Source organism: Ipomoea nil, unplaced genomic scaffold, assembly GCF_001879475.1.
Source record: "Ipomoea nil cultivar Tokyo-kokei standard unplaced genomic scaffold, Asagao_1.1 scaffold0482, whole genome shotgun sequence".
Classification (NCBI taxonomy): domain Eukaryota; kingdom Viridiplantae; phylum Streptophyta; class Magnoliopsida; order Solanales; family Convolvulaceae; genus Ipomoea; species Ipomoea nil.
In genome coordinates this window covers 1,377,619-1,397,500 of record NW_017616910.1, presented here as the reverse complement: position 1 = coordinate 1,397,500, position 19,882 = coordinate 1,377,619, and the positions used below count along the sequence as shown (strand labels likewise).

The 19,882-nt window shown below is 37.1% G+C and overlaps 4 protein-coding genes across 17 annotated transcripts in view; 2 read left to right on the top strand and 2 right to left on the bottom strand.

Annotated features, from left to right (window-relative positions):
* LOC109173666 (anthocyanidin 3-O-glucosyltransferase-like) overlaps positions 1-2,926 on the bottom strand; it is a 3,083-nt gene extending 157 nt beyond the window's left edge. Inside the window, exons 1-2 of the mRNA XM_019322941.1 lie at positions 1,756-2,926; positions 1-225 (exon numbers count right to left, since the gene is read on the bottom strand). The exon at positions 1-225 is cut by the window's left edge and continues 157 nt beyond it. Coding sequence (XP_019178486.1) covers positions 1-225; positions 1,756-2,851 — 1,321 coding nt within the window. The 5' untranslated portion in view covers positions 2,852-2,926. The remainder of the gene's footprint in view (positions 226-1,755) is intronic.
* A 298-nt stretch (positions 2,927-3,224) lies between these two features.
* Positions 3,225-4,751, top strand: LOC109173500. Its single transcript, XM_019322737.1, has one exon. The coding sequence runs from the start codon at positions 3,225-3,227 to the stop codon at positions 4,749-4,751; it is 1,527 nt and encodes a 508-aa protein (XP_019178282.1).
* Positions 4,752-5,696: 945 nt separating this feature from the next.
* Positions 5,697-6,607, bottom strand: LOC109173669 (anthocyanidin 3-O-glucosyltransferase-like). The gene has a single exon (XM_019322944.1). It carries the CDS (start codon positions 6,564-6,566, stop codon positions 5,718-5,720), a length of 849 nt encoding a protein of 282 aa, XP_019178489.1. The 5' UTR covers positions 6,567-6,607; the 3' UTR covers positions 5,697-5,717.
* Positions 6,608-9,523: 2,916 nt separating this feature from the next.
* LOC109173662 lies at positions 9,524-19,871 on the top strand. 14 transcript variants are annotated; one of them, XM_019322933.1, is made up of 11 exons: positions 15,875-16,129; positions 16,303-16,363; positions 16,471-16,668; positions 17,636-17,817; positions 17,907-18,081; positions 18,472-18,692; positions 18,791-18,916; positions 19,005-19,108; positions 19,172-19,387; positions 19,436-19,483; positions 19,532-19,871. In XM_019322933.1, the coding sequence occupies exons 1-11, from the start codon at positions 16,081-16,083 to the stop codon at positions 19,754-19,756; spliced, it is 1,605 nt and encodes a 534-aa protein (XP_019178478.1). In that variant the 5' UTR covers positions 15,875-16,080; the 3' UTR covers positions 19,757-19,871. The 14 variants fall into 14 exon arrangements, with proteins under 14 accessions (XP_019178483.1, XP_019178473.1, XP_019178478.1 ...); XM_019322937.1 differs by having other exon boundaries at positions 15,876-16,129; positions 19,436-19,460; positions 19,659-19,871; XM_019322928.1 differs by lacking the exons at positions 15,875-16,129; positions 16,303-16,363 and adding exons at positions 9,588-9,685; positions 9,834-9,897 and having other exon boundaries at positions 16,471-16,531; positions 16,565-16,668; positions 19,172-19,871.
* The last annotated feature ends 11 nt before the right edge of the window (positions 19,872-19,882 follow it).

Sequence of the window (19,882 nt, the reverse complement as noted above, 5' to 3'; positions counted from 1 at the left end):
TTGCCTGATTTGCCCTTGTTGATGCTCCTTCTTCTCCCATGATTATCTGCACAGCTTTCTGAATATCCTCTTTCCAAAAATACCCATCTTCATCTTTTCTATTTACCTCCACACCGACTTTCATGTCGCCGGCCAACAACTTAGCATTCAAGAACTGATCGCCTTTTTGCGGTAACATAACTAGCTGACAGTCATTCACAATACCTTCAATCACTGAGCTGAACCCTACATGTAACGGTATGCATAAAATTCAATTGTATTAATTATTTTAACTAAAATATTTTGGTTCAATCAATAATTTAAGATTTTAAATAATTGTAATTATTTTTTTTGGTGAGGAAAAAAAGGCTAAGCCTCAAAATTATCTAATTCTACGATTGAGAGCTCTCCCAGCATCACAAGCCAAATGAACTACCAATCCCTCCATAGCATCAGTGAACACTCAGGTGCCCCAGTCTTTCTTGATCTTGAGCCAGACACACACAAATATACACACTAGTATTTTATATGCGCGATGCGCAAAAATATATGTCCAATATTAATAATATATTAAAATATTTTTTAAGTAAGATATATAACTTTTTTAATTTATAGTTGTAGGATTGAATTCATAGTTGATAAAATCAGCATATCATATCATTATTGAAATACAAATAATTATTATATGATTAATATTATTAAAGTAAGAATTTTAGATATGATAATTTACTAAATATAATTATGGTAATATGTAATCAAAAGGTAAATGGAATCAAATTTATTTCTTATTATATTACTCCAATATATAATTGATGCACACATTATAATCATTGAAGAATATATAAGAAAATATATTGTATATGTATATGCATGTTAATAATAATGGTAAAAGATAACAGAAATTAGAACCGTAGATATATTTTTGTCTAAGAAATTATATAGTGCAATTTTTATAGTATAATAATATATAAATAATAGAAAAAATGAATATAAATCAATAGTATAATTTTTATTGAGACTTTTTTTTAAAAAAAATACTATTGAAACTTATTATGTATATATATATATAAAATGACAAATGCGCCATTAAATTTTATAACGAGTGTTTATATATGGGTGAATTGGTGGTCAGGTTGATGGTTTCATGAGTCAGTGTTTGTCTGGCAATAATGGGATTGCTACTTTACAGGGCACATTCGGGTTAGTAGTTGTTATATTATAGACCAGGGTCCACCTTATAAGGTGTACTCTGATTTTAAATTGTGAATATTTAGGATACGACAAATTATGTTATGGAACCGTGTTTACCTTGTAAGTTAGACACGATTCTAAAATTGTTCATAATTATGAATATATAGTTCAAAAATTATGAACATAAAGTTGTGAACATAATTATGAACATATAGTTCTGTAATTATGAATATAGAGATTCAATAATTGTGAATATGAAATTCAAAAATTATGAATATATAACTATATAATTATGAACATATAGTTTAGTAATTATAAAAATAGAATTCTATAATTAGAAATATAGAGTTCAATAATTATAAATATGAAGTTAAAAAATTATAAATATATAGTTTTATAATTATGAACATAAAACCGTGTTCAACTTGTAAGGTAGACACGATTTCACAATATAATAATTGAAGATAAATTATGAATATTTAGTATGTAAATTGTATATTTTTATATTAGCCGGGTAGTAAATTACCACAATCGGTGGATGGGTGGTGTTAATTAATAGACAAAGAAAAGATGGACGTTAATTACCTGCATGGCAGACGTAGCATCCCACGCTGCTATGAACTAGGATCTGCTGCTGCTGCACCCACCCTGAATGGATGATCCCTCTTCCCTTCACCCTCTCCGTGAACCCCGCCGGAAGGGCCCGGTTGAGCTCGGAAGCCACGTCAACATTGGCCGGAAAGTTCAGCACCAGAAAGAATGGAAGGCCGGTGAGTTCCAATCCTAGGGCCAGTTCTTTAATCTGATCGTCTTTCAAGAACGTTTCGCTCCCAAAAGAACAGTATATTACAGTGCTGGGTTCAAACTGGCTTAGCCAATCAGCCCATTTCTGGTCTAGCACGCCGGAGGCCGGCTCCGGCACCACCGGACCGGCGAGTAGAAGAGGCTTCTTGAATTGGGATTTCACGTAATCTATATACGGCGCTTCCATTTCGTAACAGGTCTTTGCTAGTATGGCGGAGCAGCCGTTTAGGCCGGCGAGAACGCGGTCGTACACGGAGGCGCCGCCGTTATGGGGTCTCTTGAAGATGATCACAAAATCTCGAGCTTCAAAGGTTCTCAAGGAAGCGACAGAAGTCGGAGGAAAACCCGGTGGCGGTTTCTTCATTTCTTCGACGGTGGGGGATCTTTCGGGGCCTGGAAGCCTGGCGGGGACGGTGGCAAAGGCGGTGGCCAGTGCAACAAAGACGGAGAAAAATATGGTTTTAATCCCGAGCTCCGCCGCGAGCGGCGGAAGCCAATTCTGGGCAAAATCAAAGATCACAAAATGGGGTTTGAGTTCAACGAGGAGCGCCTTGATCTGAGGCTGCATGAGGTTGAGAGCCACCGGGAGTAGCTCCGCCGCTTCCGGCGGCAAGTCGGCAGTGCTCTGAGCTCCCGGAGGAAGGCCCTCCACGGCGGGGAGCGTGAGAGGAACTATCTGAGTACATGGGTTCGAATTCAACATGGATTTAATCCGGTCGACGTTTCCGGCAGCCGAGAAGAAGGAAATCTTGACTCCATGAACGGATAGCTTGTTGGATAGCTGCACAAATGGGCTTATATGACCAAATGCAAAAAATGGAAACATCACAACATGAAGAAGATCATCACCATGATTATTTGTAGTCTCCCTCTCCATTGTTACGTTCTTGATTTTCCGGCCGCCACTCTACTTTTCCTAGGAAGTTCTCTTCACCGTTATATACCACACATTCCATGTTTTGTACTTAATTAGCTGAACTATTTGCAGAAAAAGTAGTTGATAAATTTTTATTTTTATTTTTTTTGGTGAAAATAAATTTGCTTTAATTTTACCTATAACATGTAGAATTATTTTGAATAATATAAATCTATTATTTTATACGTATATAGGCCTTAAATGTTAGGACTCTAGTTTTAGTAGTCTAGTAGAACTCTTTATATTTGTCTTCTATATTAGTATTGTACAGACTATTATTCGATTCGGTTAATCAATACAATCCTCATCTGGTATCATATCTAGGTTTCTTTCCATGGCAGCTTTGGGTGGGAATGATGATGGATCTGTTCGTGATTCCTCGAAACGGACCGTCTCCGAGGTTGCCTCCACCCTCATTTATCCGTCTCCGAGCTTGTCCAGTGCTCATCACTTTGTGTCGATCAAGCTCACCGCACACAATTATCTGTTCTGGCGTACTCAGATGCTCCCGTTTCTCGAAGGTCAGGGGGTGTTGGGTTTTGTTGACGGCTCGGTGGAGTGTCCGGCAGCTGCCTCGCCGGAAAAGTCGACGGCGGACAGCGGCAGCACTGCCTCGGCAGTGGCGTCGCCGGTGGTGCAGTGGCGTCGACAGGACAAGGCTGTCCTGTCTCTCTTGATCTCGTCCCTGTCGGGCGAGATGCTACCATTGGCGGTGGGCCGGCCGACGTCGCGTAAGTTGTGGTTGGCGATTGAGCAAGAGCTCGGCTCGGCAACGCGGTCTCGCGCGGTTCGTTTGCTCAGTGAACTGCAGCGTTTGTCGCAGGGGGCTTCATCCGTTTCAGATTATTTGAACCGGGCGCGGATTTTGGTGGAAGATTTGGCCCTTGCTGGGCGTCCGGTTCCTCTTGATGAGCAGAATATTTATGTCTTCCGTGGACTGCGGTCGGATCTTCGCCCGCTTGTTGCTCCGTTGACTCGTGGTGACCCGTTAACTCTCTCGGATCTTTCCGATTATTTAATTTCTCAAGAATATATCTGCGCAGGTGATGGTCCGGTTGGTGCGCCGGCTGCCTTGACCGTTCACCGTGGTGGCCGAGGCGGTCGTGGCGGAGGCCGGTTCTCCCGAGGTGGCTCGGGCAGTGGGGGTTCCGGCGGCAGTGGTTCGGGCAGCGGCAGTTCGGGCAGTGGCGGCCGTGGTCGCGGCGGCCGGGGCCTTGGCCGTGGTCGCTCGGATGTGCGTTATCAGATTTGTGACAAGATTGGGCACTCGGCAGCAAATTGTTGGCGCCGTTATTCTGAGTCGTCTGGTCCTCAGGCTAATGTGGCTTTTTCTGGTGGTGAGGGTGGTTCGGTTGACTCTCACCAATGGTTTCCTGATACGGGGGCTACTAATCATGCCACTCCCGATTCCTCTCAGTTGATGTCCTCGGCAGGTTATGACGGTTCGGACACTCTTCGTGTCGGCAATGGTGAAGGTATGCCTATCTTTAGTGTTGGGTCTACTTTGATAGCTACGTCTTCTAGAGTGTTTCGATTAGATGATGTTTTGCATGTCCCTGGTTTGTCTTCCTCTTTAATTTCTGTTCAACGCTTTGCTAAAGATAATCGTGTCTTTTTTGAGTTTCATCCTGACTGTTTTCTTGTGAAGGATCTCTTGACTAGGGAGGTGGTTTTTAAGGGGGGAACTTCTGGTGGCTTATACTCCTGGCCCGCGTCTTCTGCTCGTTCTGTTGCTTATGTTGCTGCGCGTGCTTCGTCTTCTACGTGGCACAAGCGGCTTGGTCACCCTCATACTCGGGTTCTTCGTCAGATTTTGCAGTCTTCTGGTGTTAGTAGTTTTAATTCTGTGTTTTCTATTTAAATTATTTTATCAAATTAATTATGTTTCATATTTTGTTATTAATATTTTTATAAAGTTTCGATGTGTTTTATTTTTCGTTCACACCCAACAATATTTACAACTATATTTCTTAGGTAATTTATTTATTTATTTTTAAATTATCTCTTTTGTTTTAATGTTTCGTCTTTACTGAAAAAAAATTATGAATCCGTCTGTACATTTTCGTCCCCCCTCAACCGAATTTCTGGCTCCATCCCTATATATATATATATATATATATACATCCGTAGACTAGTTTGATACTTTGAATCTTTAGATGATTGAAGAATTTTGAGTATTTTTAATTTTTAATATTGTTTTGATGTTATGACTTGTGAATTATCATTATTTCATTTATTTGGAGGTGTTATTTGATTGAATGTTAAAAACAGCCTCACTAAAATTGTCAAACTGCAAGTTTGTCACTGTTTTTTTTGCTCCCGCCTAGTGCCGCCTAGATTCTGCCTAGGCGCTAGGCGTTGCCCGGCGCCCGACTAGCACCTACTGCAACCATGACATTTAGAATATATTTTTTTTTTTATTTTAAATTTGTAAATATAATACAAGATCATTACAAATTATAAATTTTTAAAAGATAAATTATGAACATTTAATATATAAATTGTGTATTTTAGATTTAGAATCACTTTGCAAGGTGGATCCCAGTAATAAATTACCACGATCGGTGGGTGGGTGGTGTTAATTAATAGACAAAGAAAAGATGGATGCTAATTACCTGCATGGCAGACGTAGCATCCCACGCTGCTGTGAGCTAGGATCTGCTGCTGCTGCACCCACCCTGAATGGATGATCCCTCTTCTCTTCACCCTCTCCGTGAACCCTGCCGGAAGGGCCCGGTTCAGCTCGGAGGCCACGTCAACATTGGCCGGAAAATTCAGCACCAGAAAGAATGGAAGGCCGGTGAGTTCCAATCCTAGGGCCAGTTGTTTAATCTGATCGTCTTTCAAGAACGTTTCGCTCCCAAAACTGGCTTAGCCAATCAGCCCATTTCTGGTCTAGCATGCCGGAGGCTGGCTCCGGCACCACCGGACCGGCGAGTAGAAGAGGCTTCTTGAACTGGGATTTCATGTAATCAATATACGGCGCTTCCATTTCGTAACAGGTCTTTGCTAGTATGGCCGAGCAGCCTTTTAGGCCGGCAAGAAAGCGGCCATACACGGAGGCGCCGTTAGGGGGTCTCTTGAAGATGTTTAGAAAATCTCGAGCTTCAAAGGTTCTGAAGAAAGCGACGGAAGTCGGAGGAAAACCAGGCGGCGGTTTCTTCATTTCTTCGACGGTGGGGGATCTTTCGGGGCCGGGAAGCCTGGCGGGGACGGTTGCGAAAGCGGTGGCCAGTGCAACAAAGACGGAGTAAAATATGGTTTTAATCCCGAGCTCCGCCACGAGCGGCGGAAGCCAATTCTGGGCAAAATCAAAAATCACAAAATGGGGTTTGAGTTTAACGAGAAGCGCCTTGATTTGAGGCTGCATGAGGTTGAGAGCCACCAGGAGTAGCTCCGCCGCTTCCGGCGCCAAGTCGGCGGTGCTCTGAGCTCCCGGAGGAAGGCCCTCCACGGCGGGGAGCGTGAGAGGGACTATCTGAGTACATGGATTGGAATTCAACATGGATTTAATCCGGCGGATGTTTCCGGCAGCCGAGAAGAAGGAAATCTTGACTCCATGAACGGATAGCTTGTTGGATAGCTGCACAAATGGGCTTATATGGCCAAATCCAAAAGCCGGAAACATCACTACATGAAGAAGATCACCATGATTATTTGTAGTCTCCCTCTGCATTATTCTTGATTTTCCGGCCGCCACTCTACTTTTTATTTCCTAGGAAGTTCTCTTCACCCTTATATACCACACATTCCATGTTTTGTAATTAATTAGCTCAACTATTTAATTTGCAAAAAAAAGTGGTTGATAAATTTGCTTTTATTTTACCTTTAACATGTAATTTTTTTTTATTTTTTTAAGGATTATACTACTGACTTTTTTACAATATAGTATATGTTCATAGCTACTTTTTCAATCACAAAGAGTCAATACGACCCCATGACCTCTTATTTAGGAGAGCTACTTTGTGTCACTAGAACACATGGTCATTGACATGTACAATTATTTTGAATAATACAAATCTATTATTTTACACATATATAGGCGTGCGCGTTAAAAGGTTGTCATGTAAGACTTAAAGAATCAATGTCTATTTAAGGGGTGTGTTCAATTTTGACTTTTATGGGCTTTTAAAGATTTTGAAAGTTTACAGTTATTCAATTCAAACTGTTAGAGAGTCTTTTATCGACTTTTATTGGGATGCTACTGTTCGGGTTCTAAGGTATATCAAGAGAGCACCATGACAAGGTTTACTATATGATGATAGAGGACATGCTCAGGTTGTTGGGTACTCTGGTGCAGATTGAGCTGGTTGTCCATTTGACATGCGCTCTACTTCGAGTTATTGTGTACTCATTGGTGGTAATCTGGAAAAGTAAGAAGCAAGATGTTGTTGCCAGGTCCAGTGCTGAAGCTGAATATTGAGTCATGGCCCTTGTCACGTGTGAGCTTATGTGGCTGAAGCACTTAATTAGTACAAGAGTTGCAATGTGACAATGTTGCTCAAATGCCATTAATATGTGACAACCAAGGGGTGTTCAATCGGTTAACCGAATCGTTTTAACCGAACTGAATTAACCGAAGTTTTTTTTCTTTAACCGTTAACCGAACCGAAGTTTGCGCTACCGAATTCACCGAGCCGAAATTTTTTTCGGTTAACCGATTAACCGAACTTTTTAAAGTTAAAATTTAAAATTCTAAAAATAACACCTAAAATAATAAATTCAATTAAAATAAAATACATATCATAATAAATTCATAACAAAATATAAAAAACATGAATTATAAATTCCAAACAGCCATAACTTCAAATTAGCATTTATATTTATATTATTATTTTTATATATATTAAAAACTTCGGCTAACCGTTCGGTTAATTCGGTTAACCGTCCTTTCGAACCGAATTAACCGTTAACCGAAGTTTTAAAATTCCTTTAACCATTAACCGAACCGAAAAAAGTTCGGTTCGAAAACGGTTAACCGAACTTTGCCGGTTCGATCGGTTAACCAAAAACACAATAATTAGTTTCATTACAATAATTTAATTACAACAACACTAAAACATCATTTTAATTCAACTATAGTTTTATTTGACAATATATGTTTAATGTATGATCAGCCCTACTATTTAGTTTCATTACAGCAACACTAAAGTATCATTTTAATTTAATTACAAATATCACTTCACAATATACATTCAATGTATGAATAATCCTGATATTCAGTTTTATTCTATACACGCAATAGTTTCACTACACCAACACTAAAGTATTATTTTAATTTAACTAAAGTTTCATTTGACAATATATATTCGGGATGACAACGAGTTTATTATTATAACAACACTCAATATCATTTTTTTGGTGAAACCACATACAATATTGTTCAAGTATTACAACCACATGACGAAACATTGTTTCATTCTGTTTTTTTTTTTTTAATACATTTTAGCAAGGAATGAAACATTGCCTATAGAATAAAAATATTATCACCTTAATTAATGAAGCTTTAGGCCGGCTTGCAAAAATGGTGTCGAAAAAGAGAAGAAAATAACTGCTTTGAAGATTGGAGATGTAACAATGTCGTGCTAGAGAGGTAATGAAGCCAAATGTTTGCTTTTTTGTTATTATATTTTAAAAAAGTTGTTGCACTGCATGTTGGTTTAGTGTAACGACAATCCTCTTTTTTTTTTTTTTTTTTTTTCATTAAAAGAAATGACATTGTTTTGAACCATGATCCATTATGTAACAATTGACTTTTATTGAGCTATTGAGCCATTTGGGCTATGACATCGATATCAATTACTTAAAAATTAAGTGGGACAATTTTTATTTTTTTTTACTTTCAAAATTTTCAAAAAGTTATTGAAATGTTCTCTCAACTATACTGATTTCACTATTTTAGTTTTCTACATTTAATTTTGTTCAATGACACATAAATTAAAATTCGAGAATCAAAATGATGAGACCATTATAGTTGCGAGGTCATTTCAATAACTTACTCCCTTTAAATTAAAAATTATGATAATAATTTATTTATTTTCTTTTATAACTATAGATTTTTTTGGTCAGTCAACTAATAATTATCCACCAATTAACCACATGTCAAAACGGTAATTGCATTTTTAAGCTTTAATTATGATATTTTCATACATATTTACTACTTTTGTCATTTAATTATATAATTATAATGAAATATATATATATATATATATATATATATATATATATTATGTTGTGTTATTATACATATCATCATATTTAATTATTTTTGTAATTATATATATTATTTTAAATTATGTACTTATAGATGTTACAATTGCCTTATTTATTTATTTTAATTTTAATTTTAAAGGTATAAAATACATAAATATGTGTTAAAAGTATTAAAATATTAAATTTTAATATTACATATGTACATAAATTTTAACCAAACACAAAAATATAATAACATTCTCAATAATTTAACATTTTCAGCAATTTAACATTCATTTTTAGGAATCTTTTTTCTAAAAAAAAAAAAAAAAAAAAAAAACATTCCTTTTAAGTAATCTAAGAATCCTAACGTGAATCAAATGCCGCTAAGAATTTTGATTAACATAAAAGAGATTTGCGTCTATCTCTTCCACATTCTATGGTATAATAGTTTGGATTGGAGTTTAAAGCAAACAAGGGTGACGTGATATTCAGGGTTTAACGTCCTAAAATTCCATACACTACTCAGTGTCCAGCTCTCGTGCGACCGCGAAGTAATCATGGGTGGCGACTCGCAGTTTTTTTCTTATGGAGACGATTCTGGTCGGTTTGCTCTTCCTTTCCCTTCTGTACAGTCACCATTGTATGCTTAATCTACTGAAAATTTAAATGCCTAAGACTGTAATAGAGTGTGTTTGTGTGGGATTTCTGAAAATTTGATAAAGATTAGATTTTTTTTTTCCCCTTTCAGAAGAATCGTCATTACTCGGGCAAGATTTCTCTGTGCGATCACCTGCATCACCCATTTTCTCCGGGTACTATTTATAATTTTGATTGCTTGAGAGAAATATTGTGGGAATTAGTCTGTTTTCGCAGAAGTTAATTGTGGTTTGAACTGGTTTTGTAGTAATAGCGCTGGAGTGGATTGTGAGAGTGGACTTGGGGTTGAAGGATCTGAGATGGTTGGCCGTCCAATTCCGGCTAAACTGAAGCGATCACGCAACATATATAAGGAAGTTTTGAGGAGCTATGATGAAGTGCAGGGCCAAGCAGTGGCCCTAGAGTTGGCAAAACGCAAAATCTTGGGGTATTATTATACTCATTCTATAATTTCGTTTCTTCACATCACTTCAATTTGCAGCTCTCTAAGGACTAAAAAATTGGACTTTAAGGAACTAAAGAATTTGTAGTTGACTTAGTAGCTAGGTTACATGTTCGACTCTCAGCCAATTGGCCTTCTGGGTTTGAGCCGCTTGGCTATGAGACCTCATTGTGGTCCTTTGCCAGCTAGGGTCACAAGGTGGGGGTTGTACACCTTCGGGACTGCGGGTTTCCCTTAAAAAGCAAACCAAAAGAATTTGTTGTGACTTAGTAGCCAAGGTTACATGTTTGACTCTCAGCCAATTGGCCTTCTTCGTTTGAGCCGTTTCGCTATTGTGGTCCTTTGCCAGCTAGGGTCGGGGGTTGTACACCTTCGGGACTGCGTGTTTCCTTTAAAAAGCAAACCAAAAGAATTTGTAGGTTTTGCTGGTGGACTTGGCTTTTGTTGCTGTGAAAATTTTAGAAAATTTTTAAGGCTTAGAAGGAATTGGTACTGCAGGCTTATATATAACTTTTTGCAAAATTGATGAAAGGAATAAGCTTTTTAGTCGAAATAATGTGCAGTAGATGGAATGCATTACTAGGAATAAGAAACCAGAGAAAAATCCTTGCAACTATATATATATATATATATATATATATATATATATATATATATATATATATATATATAGTTTAGGATTGAGCTAGAAAGTTAAGTCAACACATACCCTCTTTGCTGCAGTTATACTCCTGGATCATGGACTGAAGCAGTTGGTGGTACATTCTTATGTGACTATAAAGTTCCAATTACGACAACCATCTTGTTGATTGGTACAAAAGGTTCTGGTAAAAGCAGTCTAGTGAACAAGATTTCAGCTGTTTTTGAGCCCGAAAGGTTTACTCCACAAAGAGCACAAGTGTCGTGTATGTCTTTTTCTCTTTTTCTCTTTAACATGAAGCCGGTAGAAATCTTTTGAATTCTCAAGACTGTTATAAACACATTGATTTTCAGTTAATCCTTCTATTGGAGCTGGTACCCGTTTTGCCCACGAGTACAAGATCCCGAGATACGCAAAATCTTTCTGTGTATATGATACGCGGTCCTTATCTTACAAGGAGTTTGAAAATGAAAAAATGCTGAAACGTTGGATGACAAATGGAGTTCGTCATGGAGAACCTGTTATAAGGTGTGGTTACTGGAAAACATTATGGTTGTTTCTAGTTTCTTTACTGTTGTTTGCTGATAACTTTAGCACCCTAAATGCATATCAGGGCTTATGATGATGTGGACGGTTTAAAGATTAGAATGAAGCGCAGCAAGGCTGAGAATGAATACGCACCCACCGTGGCTCGACCCATCAACTTTGTGGTGTTTGTTGTCAATGCCCTTTCGGTTCTTGAATCAATGGAAGGCAAAGATGAAACAAAGAAACGCTATACTCAAGTCGTTTCTAAAGCATTCAATAGCCCGTACCTATCATTCAAAGGTATTAATATAATTTAGTGTGTGTTGCTTATTATTATACTATTAGTACGTTACACCGATTTGTGTTGTTGTTGTTGTTCCTCAGATGACAAGCCTGTAGTTGTGGTTACCCATGGTGATTTACTCTCGGTTTCTGAGCGTGTTCGTGTTCGTGTTCACTTGGGGGACCTGCTGGGAATCCATCCAAAGAATCAGATTTTTGATATCCCTGGTGGGTGGGCTCACTTCATCCAATTCATTATAATATTTTTCTTGTTTACATGTTTAAACTTTGTTGTTGATCTGCAGAAAGCAAAGATTCTGCAACTGAACTGGCAATTCTTGATATGCTACACTATTGCCTCGACCACGCCGATAATAATCTACCCTTCGGAGGCTTTCTCTCGTGTCTGGTAAAAATTAAGACCATCCATTATTGAATATATATCTTACATTCACACACTACCGGAAATGAAATTCCCGACCACCTGAAAGTGATCTTAAAAGCAAAAAGTGGTCGGAAATAGCAATAAAGGTTTTTTCCGGTGGTCGGAAATTTCATAATTTCTAGTAGTGACACAAGTAGTTTTTTCACCACAGATTACATCAAAATTTAGGTGTGTGGCAAAGTTGATTATATTGTTGACAAGTAGGTAGTTTTTTTTTTTTGCAGTGTCCCCTGCTGCTGCTGCTGATAGCTTTACTGGTGGCGTGTTATTTGGCTTGGGTGTTTTGGTGACGTGTTATTTGCTTTGGGTGTCTATCCAGCAGTTGATTTAAGCTATGATGTCAATATCCCTGGATCCTGCAAGAACCACACACTCAAATTTATGCATTTTCTTATGGAAACTGAGGATGTTTTTGAGCTTCATATACAACAAATGCTAGAATAATAAGTAGTTCTTGTCTTCTCGTTTTCTAGTTTAGTAGCTGAGTGGAGTGACCTGCTTGAACAGTTCAGTTAATTCTTATAGTTTAGTAGTTAATTCTTATAGTTTAGTAGCTGAGTGGAGTGGTTTGCTCAGACAGTTCAATTAATTCTTAAATGAGGATTGTAGGCAAGTTTAGTAGCTCAGTGAATCCACTACCACGGACAACCTCAGCTACCTACCTCTTAATTTGATTTTCACTGGTCCTTTTAAAGCAACGTTATTAGATGTACTCTTGCTTTTTACTCTCTATGATGTGACATGCTTTGATTGCTTAATATAATGGTTAGGGAAAATGGCACTTTTTCTCCCTGAGTTATATACCTATAGCATGTTTTCCCCCTAAGTTATTGAAGTGGTTGTTTTTCCCCCTGAAATGTTAAATGGACATATTTACCCTTAAATTAAATATTTAATTTATTTTTTTCTCCAACAAATTATGACCATAATTTGGTTCAAACACTATAGCAACCAAACCAAAATATTCCAATTACAATTTAGAATCGAAATTCGATATTTAGAGTTTATTAAAATCATGAACTGGAACTGACGGTTTATGTTACGAAAAAAAATAAAATACATTTATTGTTGAATTTAGACTATTTTAAAATAAAAAAATAAAATTTTAAAATAAAGACGGTTCAAAGCCGCGAATCAGATCCGGAACCGCCGGTTCACGGTTCAAGATTCAATTACTTTGATACATAATTTTAATAAATTGACATTTAAATATTGGGTTCTAGATCTGAATTATAACCGTAAACTATTAATTCGATTGCTTTAGTATCCGGTTCAATTCAAATCGAACCGTGGTCATCCCTACGTATACGCAATAATTTGTTGGAGTAGTAAAATAAATAAAATGTTTACTTTAAGGGTATAAATGTCAATTTAATATATCAGGGGGGAAAAAGAACCACTTTTATAATAATTGAGGGGGCTAATGTGCTTACCTAAATAATTGATGGGGAAAAAGTGCTATAAGTATATAACTCAAGGGTAAAAAGTGCCGTTTTCCCTAATGGTTATGATGTCAAGCACCTTGTGCTCAAACGGCGCCTTTGTGACAAGGTGCTCTTTTATGGCAAGGTGCTCAGATGGCATTGGCCTCTGTAGCTCCCTTGGAAGGAAAGTTACACAGGATCGGACCCCGATCGTGGTGGGGTATTGATTTTTTGGTGGGTGGTAGTGATTATGATCTTTATCCATTACTTTTCTGATTTATAAAGATGTGACTTTTACTAAACAAACAATGTATGTTCATGATTTTAATTTACTCATGAACAAGAAATATTATATGTTTACAAACAATAATCAAATAAACAACACAATGACTATTTAAAAAAGCTAAACTAAAGTAGTATCTTAAAATTAAAAAAAAATAAAATGAAATAAATTGCACTTATGAGTTTATTGTGAATTGTTTTAAACGAACACTAAATATGCAAGTTCATAAACATTATTAAATGAACACTAACAAACATGTACACGAGTTCTATAAATCTAAAATTGTTTATTTATATTTGTTTATCTTAATAAACAAACGTTTACTAAACACGTAATTTATAAAGATATTATGCGATAAATTCAAAAAAGTGTTAGCAATAATCGAATGCATTACCCTATAACCATGTACTTTACACAATCCTACATTTTGGCTCCCAAACTTCCTCTTCCTATCGAGACTTTCATGTTTTAAACTTTTGTACTCCAACTCCCGAAACTCTCTTTTTTTCCTTATCATCTTTGTAGCCCCTACACCCAAGGGCGGAAGTACGTGAGCGGGTAGGGGGCCTTGGTTCCCCACCTTACCTAAAAATATAAATAATACTTATGTATATATATATATATATATATATATATATATATATATATATATATATATATATTATATTAAGTATAAAAAAAAAATTGGCTTCTCTCAATTTTTTTTTTTTAATTCTACTATGCATATATTAAATAAACCCAAAACATATATTGAGGTCCAAATTTACCAAATAAAAATAAATAAATCAAGTAATTAATTAGTTTTTTAATGTAATTAATTAGTTTTTTTAAAAGGAATGTAATTAATTAGTTAGTTATTATGTATTTTAATTAATTATTTACATTTTTAGAATGTACATTTGTTAATTCAAATGACTAGTTTTAAAATTGGAAAAGCTAATTTTAATATTAGTTCTTAAATTTGTGATTTTGAAATTCGTCTCCGTCCCTCAAGTTTTGAAATATTAAGTTAAATAGTAAAATGAATATCAGTTATTATGTAAAAAAAAAAAATGCTGCCAACAAAATAAATGACAACTTTTATTTGATAAAAGAGTGACAAGTAAGATTATTACTGTATATATTTTGTGTTATGTGAAAATTTTTAAAATATCAATTGACATCAATACCAATTGTTACATAAATTATCATTAAAAATTATAATCAATAATACATAGTATAATTAATTATGTATGGTATATATAATGATATCATGTATATATGATCCGTATTTATGTTGATTGACATTGTAAATTTTTTTATATATAATTTTGACTCCCTTTACATAAATTTTTTAGTTCCGCCCCTACCTGCCCCTTACCTAAGTAATATGTAAGTTAAACTTTCACCATTTTATTAAAATAAGGAATAAGGTTCAAATTGGCCACTGAACGTAACCTGAAAATGCAATTAGGCCACTGAACGAAAAAAAAGTGCAATTAGGCCATTGAACACTCAAAAAATGTGCAATTAGGCCACTGAACTCTCCAAACGTATGCAATTTTACCGGATAGCAGGTTACCATCAATTTTAGCAGGTTACCTGCTTACGTGGCAGCTTAGTTGGCATTTTTAATAATTTTTAAATAATTAATTTTAATAATAAATTTTATAAAAAATTGGAAAAAATTAAATAAAAAATAAAATAAAGTCGTTTTTATTTTTTAAAAAATTTTTAAATAAAAAGTTATTATTAAAATTTATTAAAAATTAATTAAAATTTATTAAAAATGCCAACTCAGCTGCCACGTAAGCAGGTAACCTGCTAAAATTGAGGGTAACCTGCTATCAGGTGAAATTGCACATTTTTGGAGTGTTCAGTGGCCTAATTGTACTTTTTTTTCGTTCAGTGGCCTAATTGCATTTTCAGGTTACGTTCAGTGGCCAATTTGAACCTTATTCCTTAAAATAATAAGTTACAATATACACGTACTGATATTATTATTACTTCATTTATCAACTTTCAATTGGTAATTTGCTTTTTTTATTTTTATTTAACCATATATTTTATCAACTTAAACTCAAAGAATCATCCACTTTCTATGGAACTTTGAGTTAGTCAATATGCTTATGGATAAAGCAAACAACGGTGGTGACGTAATTCAAGGTTAGCGTAAGACGATCCTAAATTTCCATACACTACTGGACTCTCAGTGTCCAGCTCTCTCATGCGACGGTGAGAAATTCCGGCAGGCCGGAGATATCATAATCACCTATTCATTTCATATCAATCTTTTCCGGCGAATTGAAGCGATCATGGGCGGCGATAGAGACTCGCCTTTTCTTACTTCTACTCACGATTCTGGTCGGTTTGCTCTTCACTTAATCACTTCCCTTCTTTACAGTCACCATTGAATGCTTAATTTATTGAAAGTTCAGACGCGTAAGACTGTAAGGGAGAGTGTGTTTGTGTGGGATTTCAGAAAAACTGATAAAGATTGGATTTTTTTTTTTGTTTGTTTGTTTTACTTTCATAAGAATCGGCGTCACTGGGGGAAGATTTCTCTGTGCGATCGCCTGCCTCACCCATTCTCTCCGGGTACTGGTTATAGTTTTGATTTTGCTTGAGAGAAATATTATTATATTCTGGGAATTAATTTGTCTGTTTTGGGAGAAGTTAAGTGTGGTTTTGAACTGGTTTTGTAGTGATGTTCTTGGCGGTGGAGTGGCGAATAGTGAGAGTGGAGTTGGGTTTGAAGGATCTGAGGTGATTGGCCGTCCAATTTCTTCCATATCTGAGGCTAACAGGAAGCGGGAACGCAACAGCATATATATGAAGGTTTGGAGGAGCTATGGTGAACTGCAGGACCGGTCCCGAAAGTATGCAAAAGGGAAAATCTTGGGGTATTATGCTCATTCCACACTTTCATTTCTTCACATCACTGTAATTTGCAGGTGCTCTATAGAATTTGTAGTTGATTTGGTAATTACGAGGTTACAAGTTGTGAGGGGTCTAGTGACCTTCTTTTGTTTGAGCTGGTTAGCTTGGTTTGAGCCGATTAGCTATGTACAACCTCTTATATAGGCAATTTAGGTTGGTTTATCTCGTTGGGGTCCTTTGGTGTCTAGTGTCCGGATTTATCCGCACACTAGAAATGTAAATGAGCCCGAGCAGCTTGTGAGCCGCTCAGCCAAAGCTCGGCTCGAGCTCAAATGTTTTAGGCTCATGGCTCGTCGAGCTGCTCGCAAGCCATATATATATATATAGTCGCGAGCCACTTGGTCAACAACGAGCTTGAGCCGAACTCGAGCCAGCTCGTTTTATAACCAAGCCGAGCTCGAGCTTCGATATTCGGTTTTCATGCTCGATTGAGCTTGAGCTTGAGCCTTATTGAACCGAGCCGAGCCGGCTTCAATTTTTGTGCTCGATTGAGCTTGAGATTGAGCCTTATCGAGCTCGAGCTCGGCTCAGCTCGTTTACATCCCTACTGCAGTGCACACTGTCGAGCAGTGACTGCGGGTTTTCCTGGTCACTAAAAAAAAAAAATGTACAAATTTGTAGTTGTTGCTGTTGCACTTGGTATTTGATGTCATGATGTTAGATGCTGCTTGTCTCAAGCCTCCCTTGAGTTTGAGATTCTTGAGCTTTTGTTGCTGTGAAAAATTTTTATGACTAAGTGGTACTGTGCAGGCTTATAGCTTTGTGCAAAAATGATGAAAGGAATAAGCTTTTTAATCAAAAATAATGTGCAATAGATGAATGCATTACTAGGAATAAGTAGAAGCCAAGAAAAATCCATATAAGGCTCGTTTAGGATTCAGCTATAAACTCTTCATCTGTACTTGTCACAAAGCTACCCTGTTGCTGCAGCTATACTCCGGGATCATGGACTGAAGGAGTTGGCGGTACAAAATTACGTGACTATAAAGTTCCAAAAACAACGACCATCTTGTTGGTTGGTCCAAAAGGTTCTGGTAAAAGCAGTCTAGTGAACAAGATTTCAGATGTTTTTGTGTCCAAAAAGTTTGCATCACAAAGAGCACAAGTGTCGTGTATGTCTCTTCTTCTCTTATATGCTTCTTAGCTGTTTGTAATATGCAGTCATGTTTATTTATGCTTTTATAAATGCATTGATTTTCAGTTAATCCTTCTATTGGAGGTGGTACCTGTTTCGCCCAGGAGTACATGATCCCGAAATGTGAAAAAGATTTCTGTCTATATGATACACCGAGTTTGTCTGATGATCAATCTAAAAATGAAGACATGCTGAAACATTGGATGACAAAAGGCGTTCGTCATGGAGAACCTATTATCAGGTGTGGACCGTGTGGTCACTGTTGCAAAAATCGGCCTAGGCACCCCTAGACCGTGGCGATTTCCCCCTAGGCGCCTAACTCGGCCGAATTGGTGGCAAACTCGGCCGAGTTAACCGGCCAACTCGGCCTTGCATTGCTAATTTTTTTCATTATATATATATATATATATATATATATATATATATATATATATATATATATATATATATATAATATGATATACACCCACACACTTGCATTGTTTTTTTAGCTGCCTAGACGCTACTCTGCTATCCGACTAGCACCTAGTGCCTACGGCAACTATGGGTGTGATTACTGAAACCTGGTGGATTTGGATTTCCTTGTTTTTGTTTCTTCACTTCTTGTTTGCTGATAATTTTAGCATATTAGGGCTTCTGATGATGTGGGTTTCGAGACTAGAATGGAGTGCAATGCTCACGATGGATACTCGCCCTTAGAGGCCCGACCCATCAACTTTGCGGTGTTTGTTGTCAATGCTCTTTCTGTTCTTGAAGCAATGGAAGGCGCAATGGAAGGCGAAGATGAAAAAATGAAACGCTATACTGAAGTCGTTTCGAAAGCATTCAATAGCCCCTTCCTATCATTCAAAGGTATTTTACCGCCCTTTTCATAACTTTTTGTGTGTTTCATTTTTGGCTACTTATTATACCATTTATACCATTAGTACATGATTTATGTTGTTTCTCAGAAGACAAGCCTGTAGTTGTTGTTACACATGGTGATTTACTCTCGCTTTCTGAACGTGTTCGTGTGCGTATTCACTTGGGGGAACTTCTGGGAATCCATCCAAAGACGCAGATTTTTGATATCCCAGGTGGCCTTCATGAAAAAGTTCAAATCTTTATCTTCTCCCGATTCATTCAGACATTTTGTTTACATGTTTAAACTTTGTTAATCTGCAGAAAGTGATGATTCTGGAACTAAAGTGGCAATTCTTGATATGCTACACTATTGCCTTTACCATGCTGATAAAAATCTACCCCTTAAAGACGGTTTCTCGAGTCGGGTAAGAATTATGATCATTATTGAATCTTACAGACAAGTTTTCACCACAGATGATTGAAACTAGTTTTTGCAGGCAAAGGTTTCACATCCACAATTGTCTATTGACCTGTTGGTGACGGCTATGCTGCTGTCGTTTGTCTTTGGCGTTTACTATCGATCCCATATTCATCACGCTGCTCGGACCTCCTCAGCTCCTGGGTCGGACTGTACTCATACGTTTTCTAGACCCGAGGCTCGCAATTTTCAGCACGCTGCTAAGGATTCCTCTTCAGCACCCGAGGCTCCCAAGTTTCAGCACATTGCTAAGGACTCCTCATCGGCACCCGAGGCTCACAATTTTCAGCACGCTGCTAAGGACTCCTCTTCAGCACCCGAGGCTCCCATGTTTCAGCACACTGCTAAGGACTCCTCATCGGCACCCGAGGCTCACAAGTTTCAGCACGCTGCTAAGGACTCCTCATCAGCACCCGAGGCTCACAATTTTCAGCATGCTGCTAAGGATTCCTCGCCATCTTTAATGCCTGATGCACAACATAGGTATGATGCAGACGGGGATTCCTCTACTAAATTCAATCCCCAGATAGATTGGTCTAAAATACGACACTTATGTGGCACGATGATTGATCAATTTCGGTCAGCAGATGAATAAGCATTGTCAATATCTGGATCCTGCAAGAACACTCAAATGTATGCATTTTCTTATGGAAACTGAAAATGTGTTTGAGCTTCATATATAAATGCTATAATAAAAAGCAGTTCTTGTATTCTCATCTTC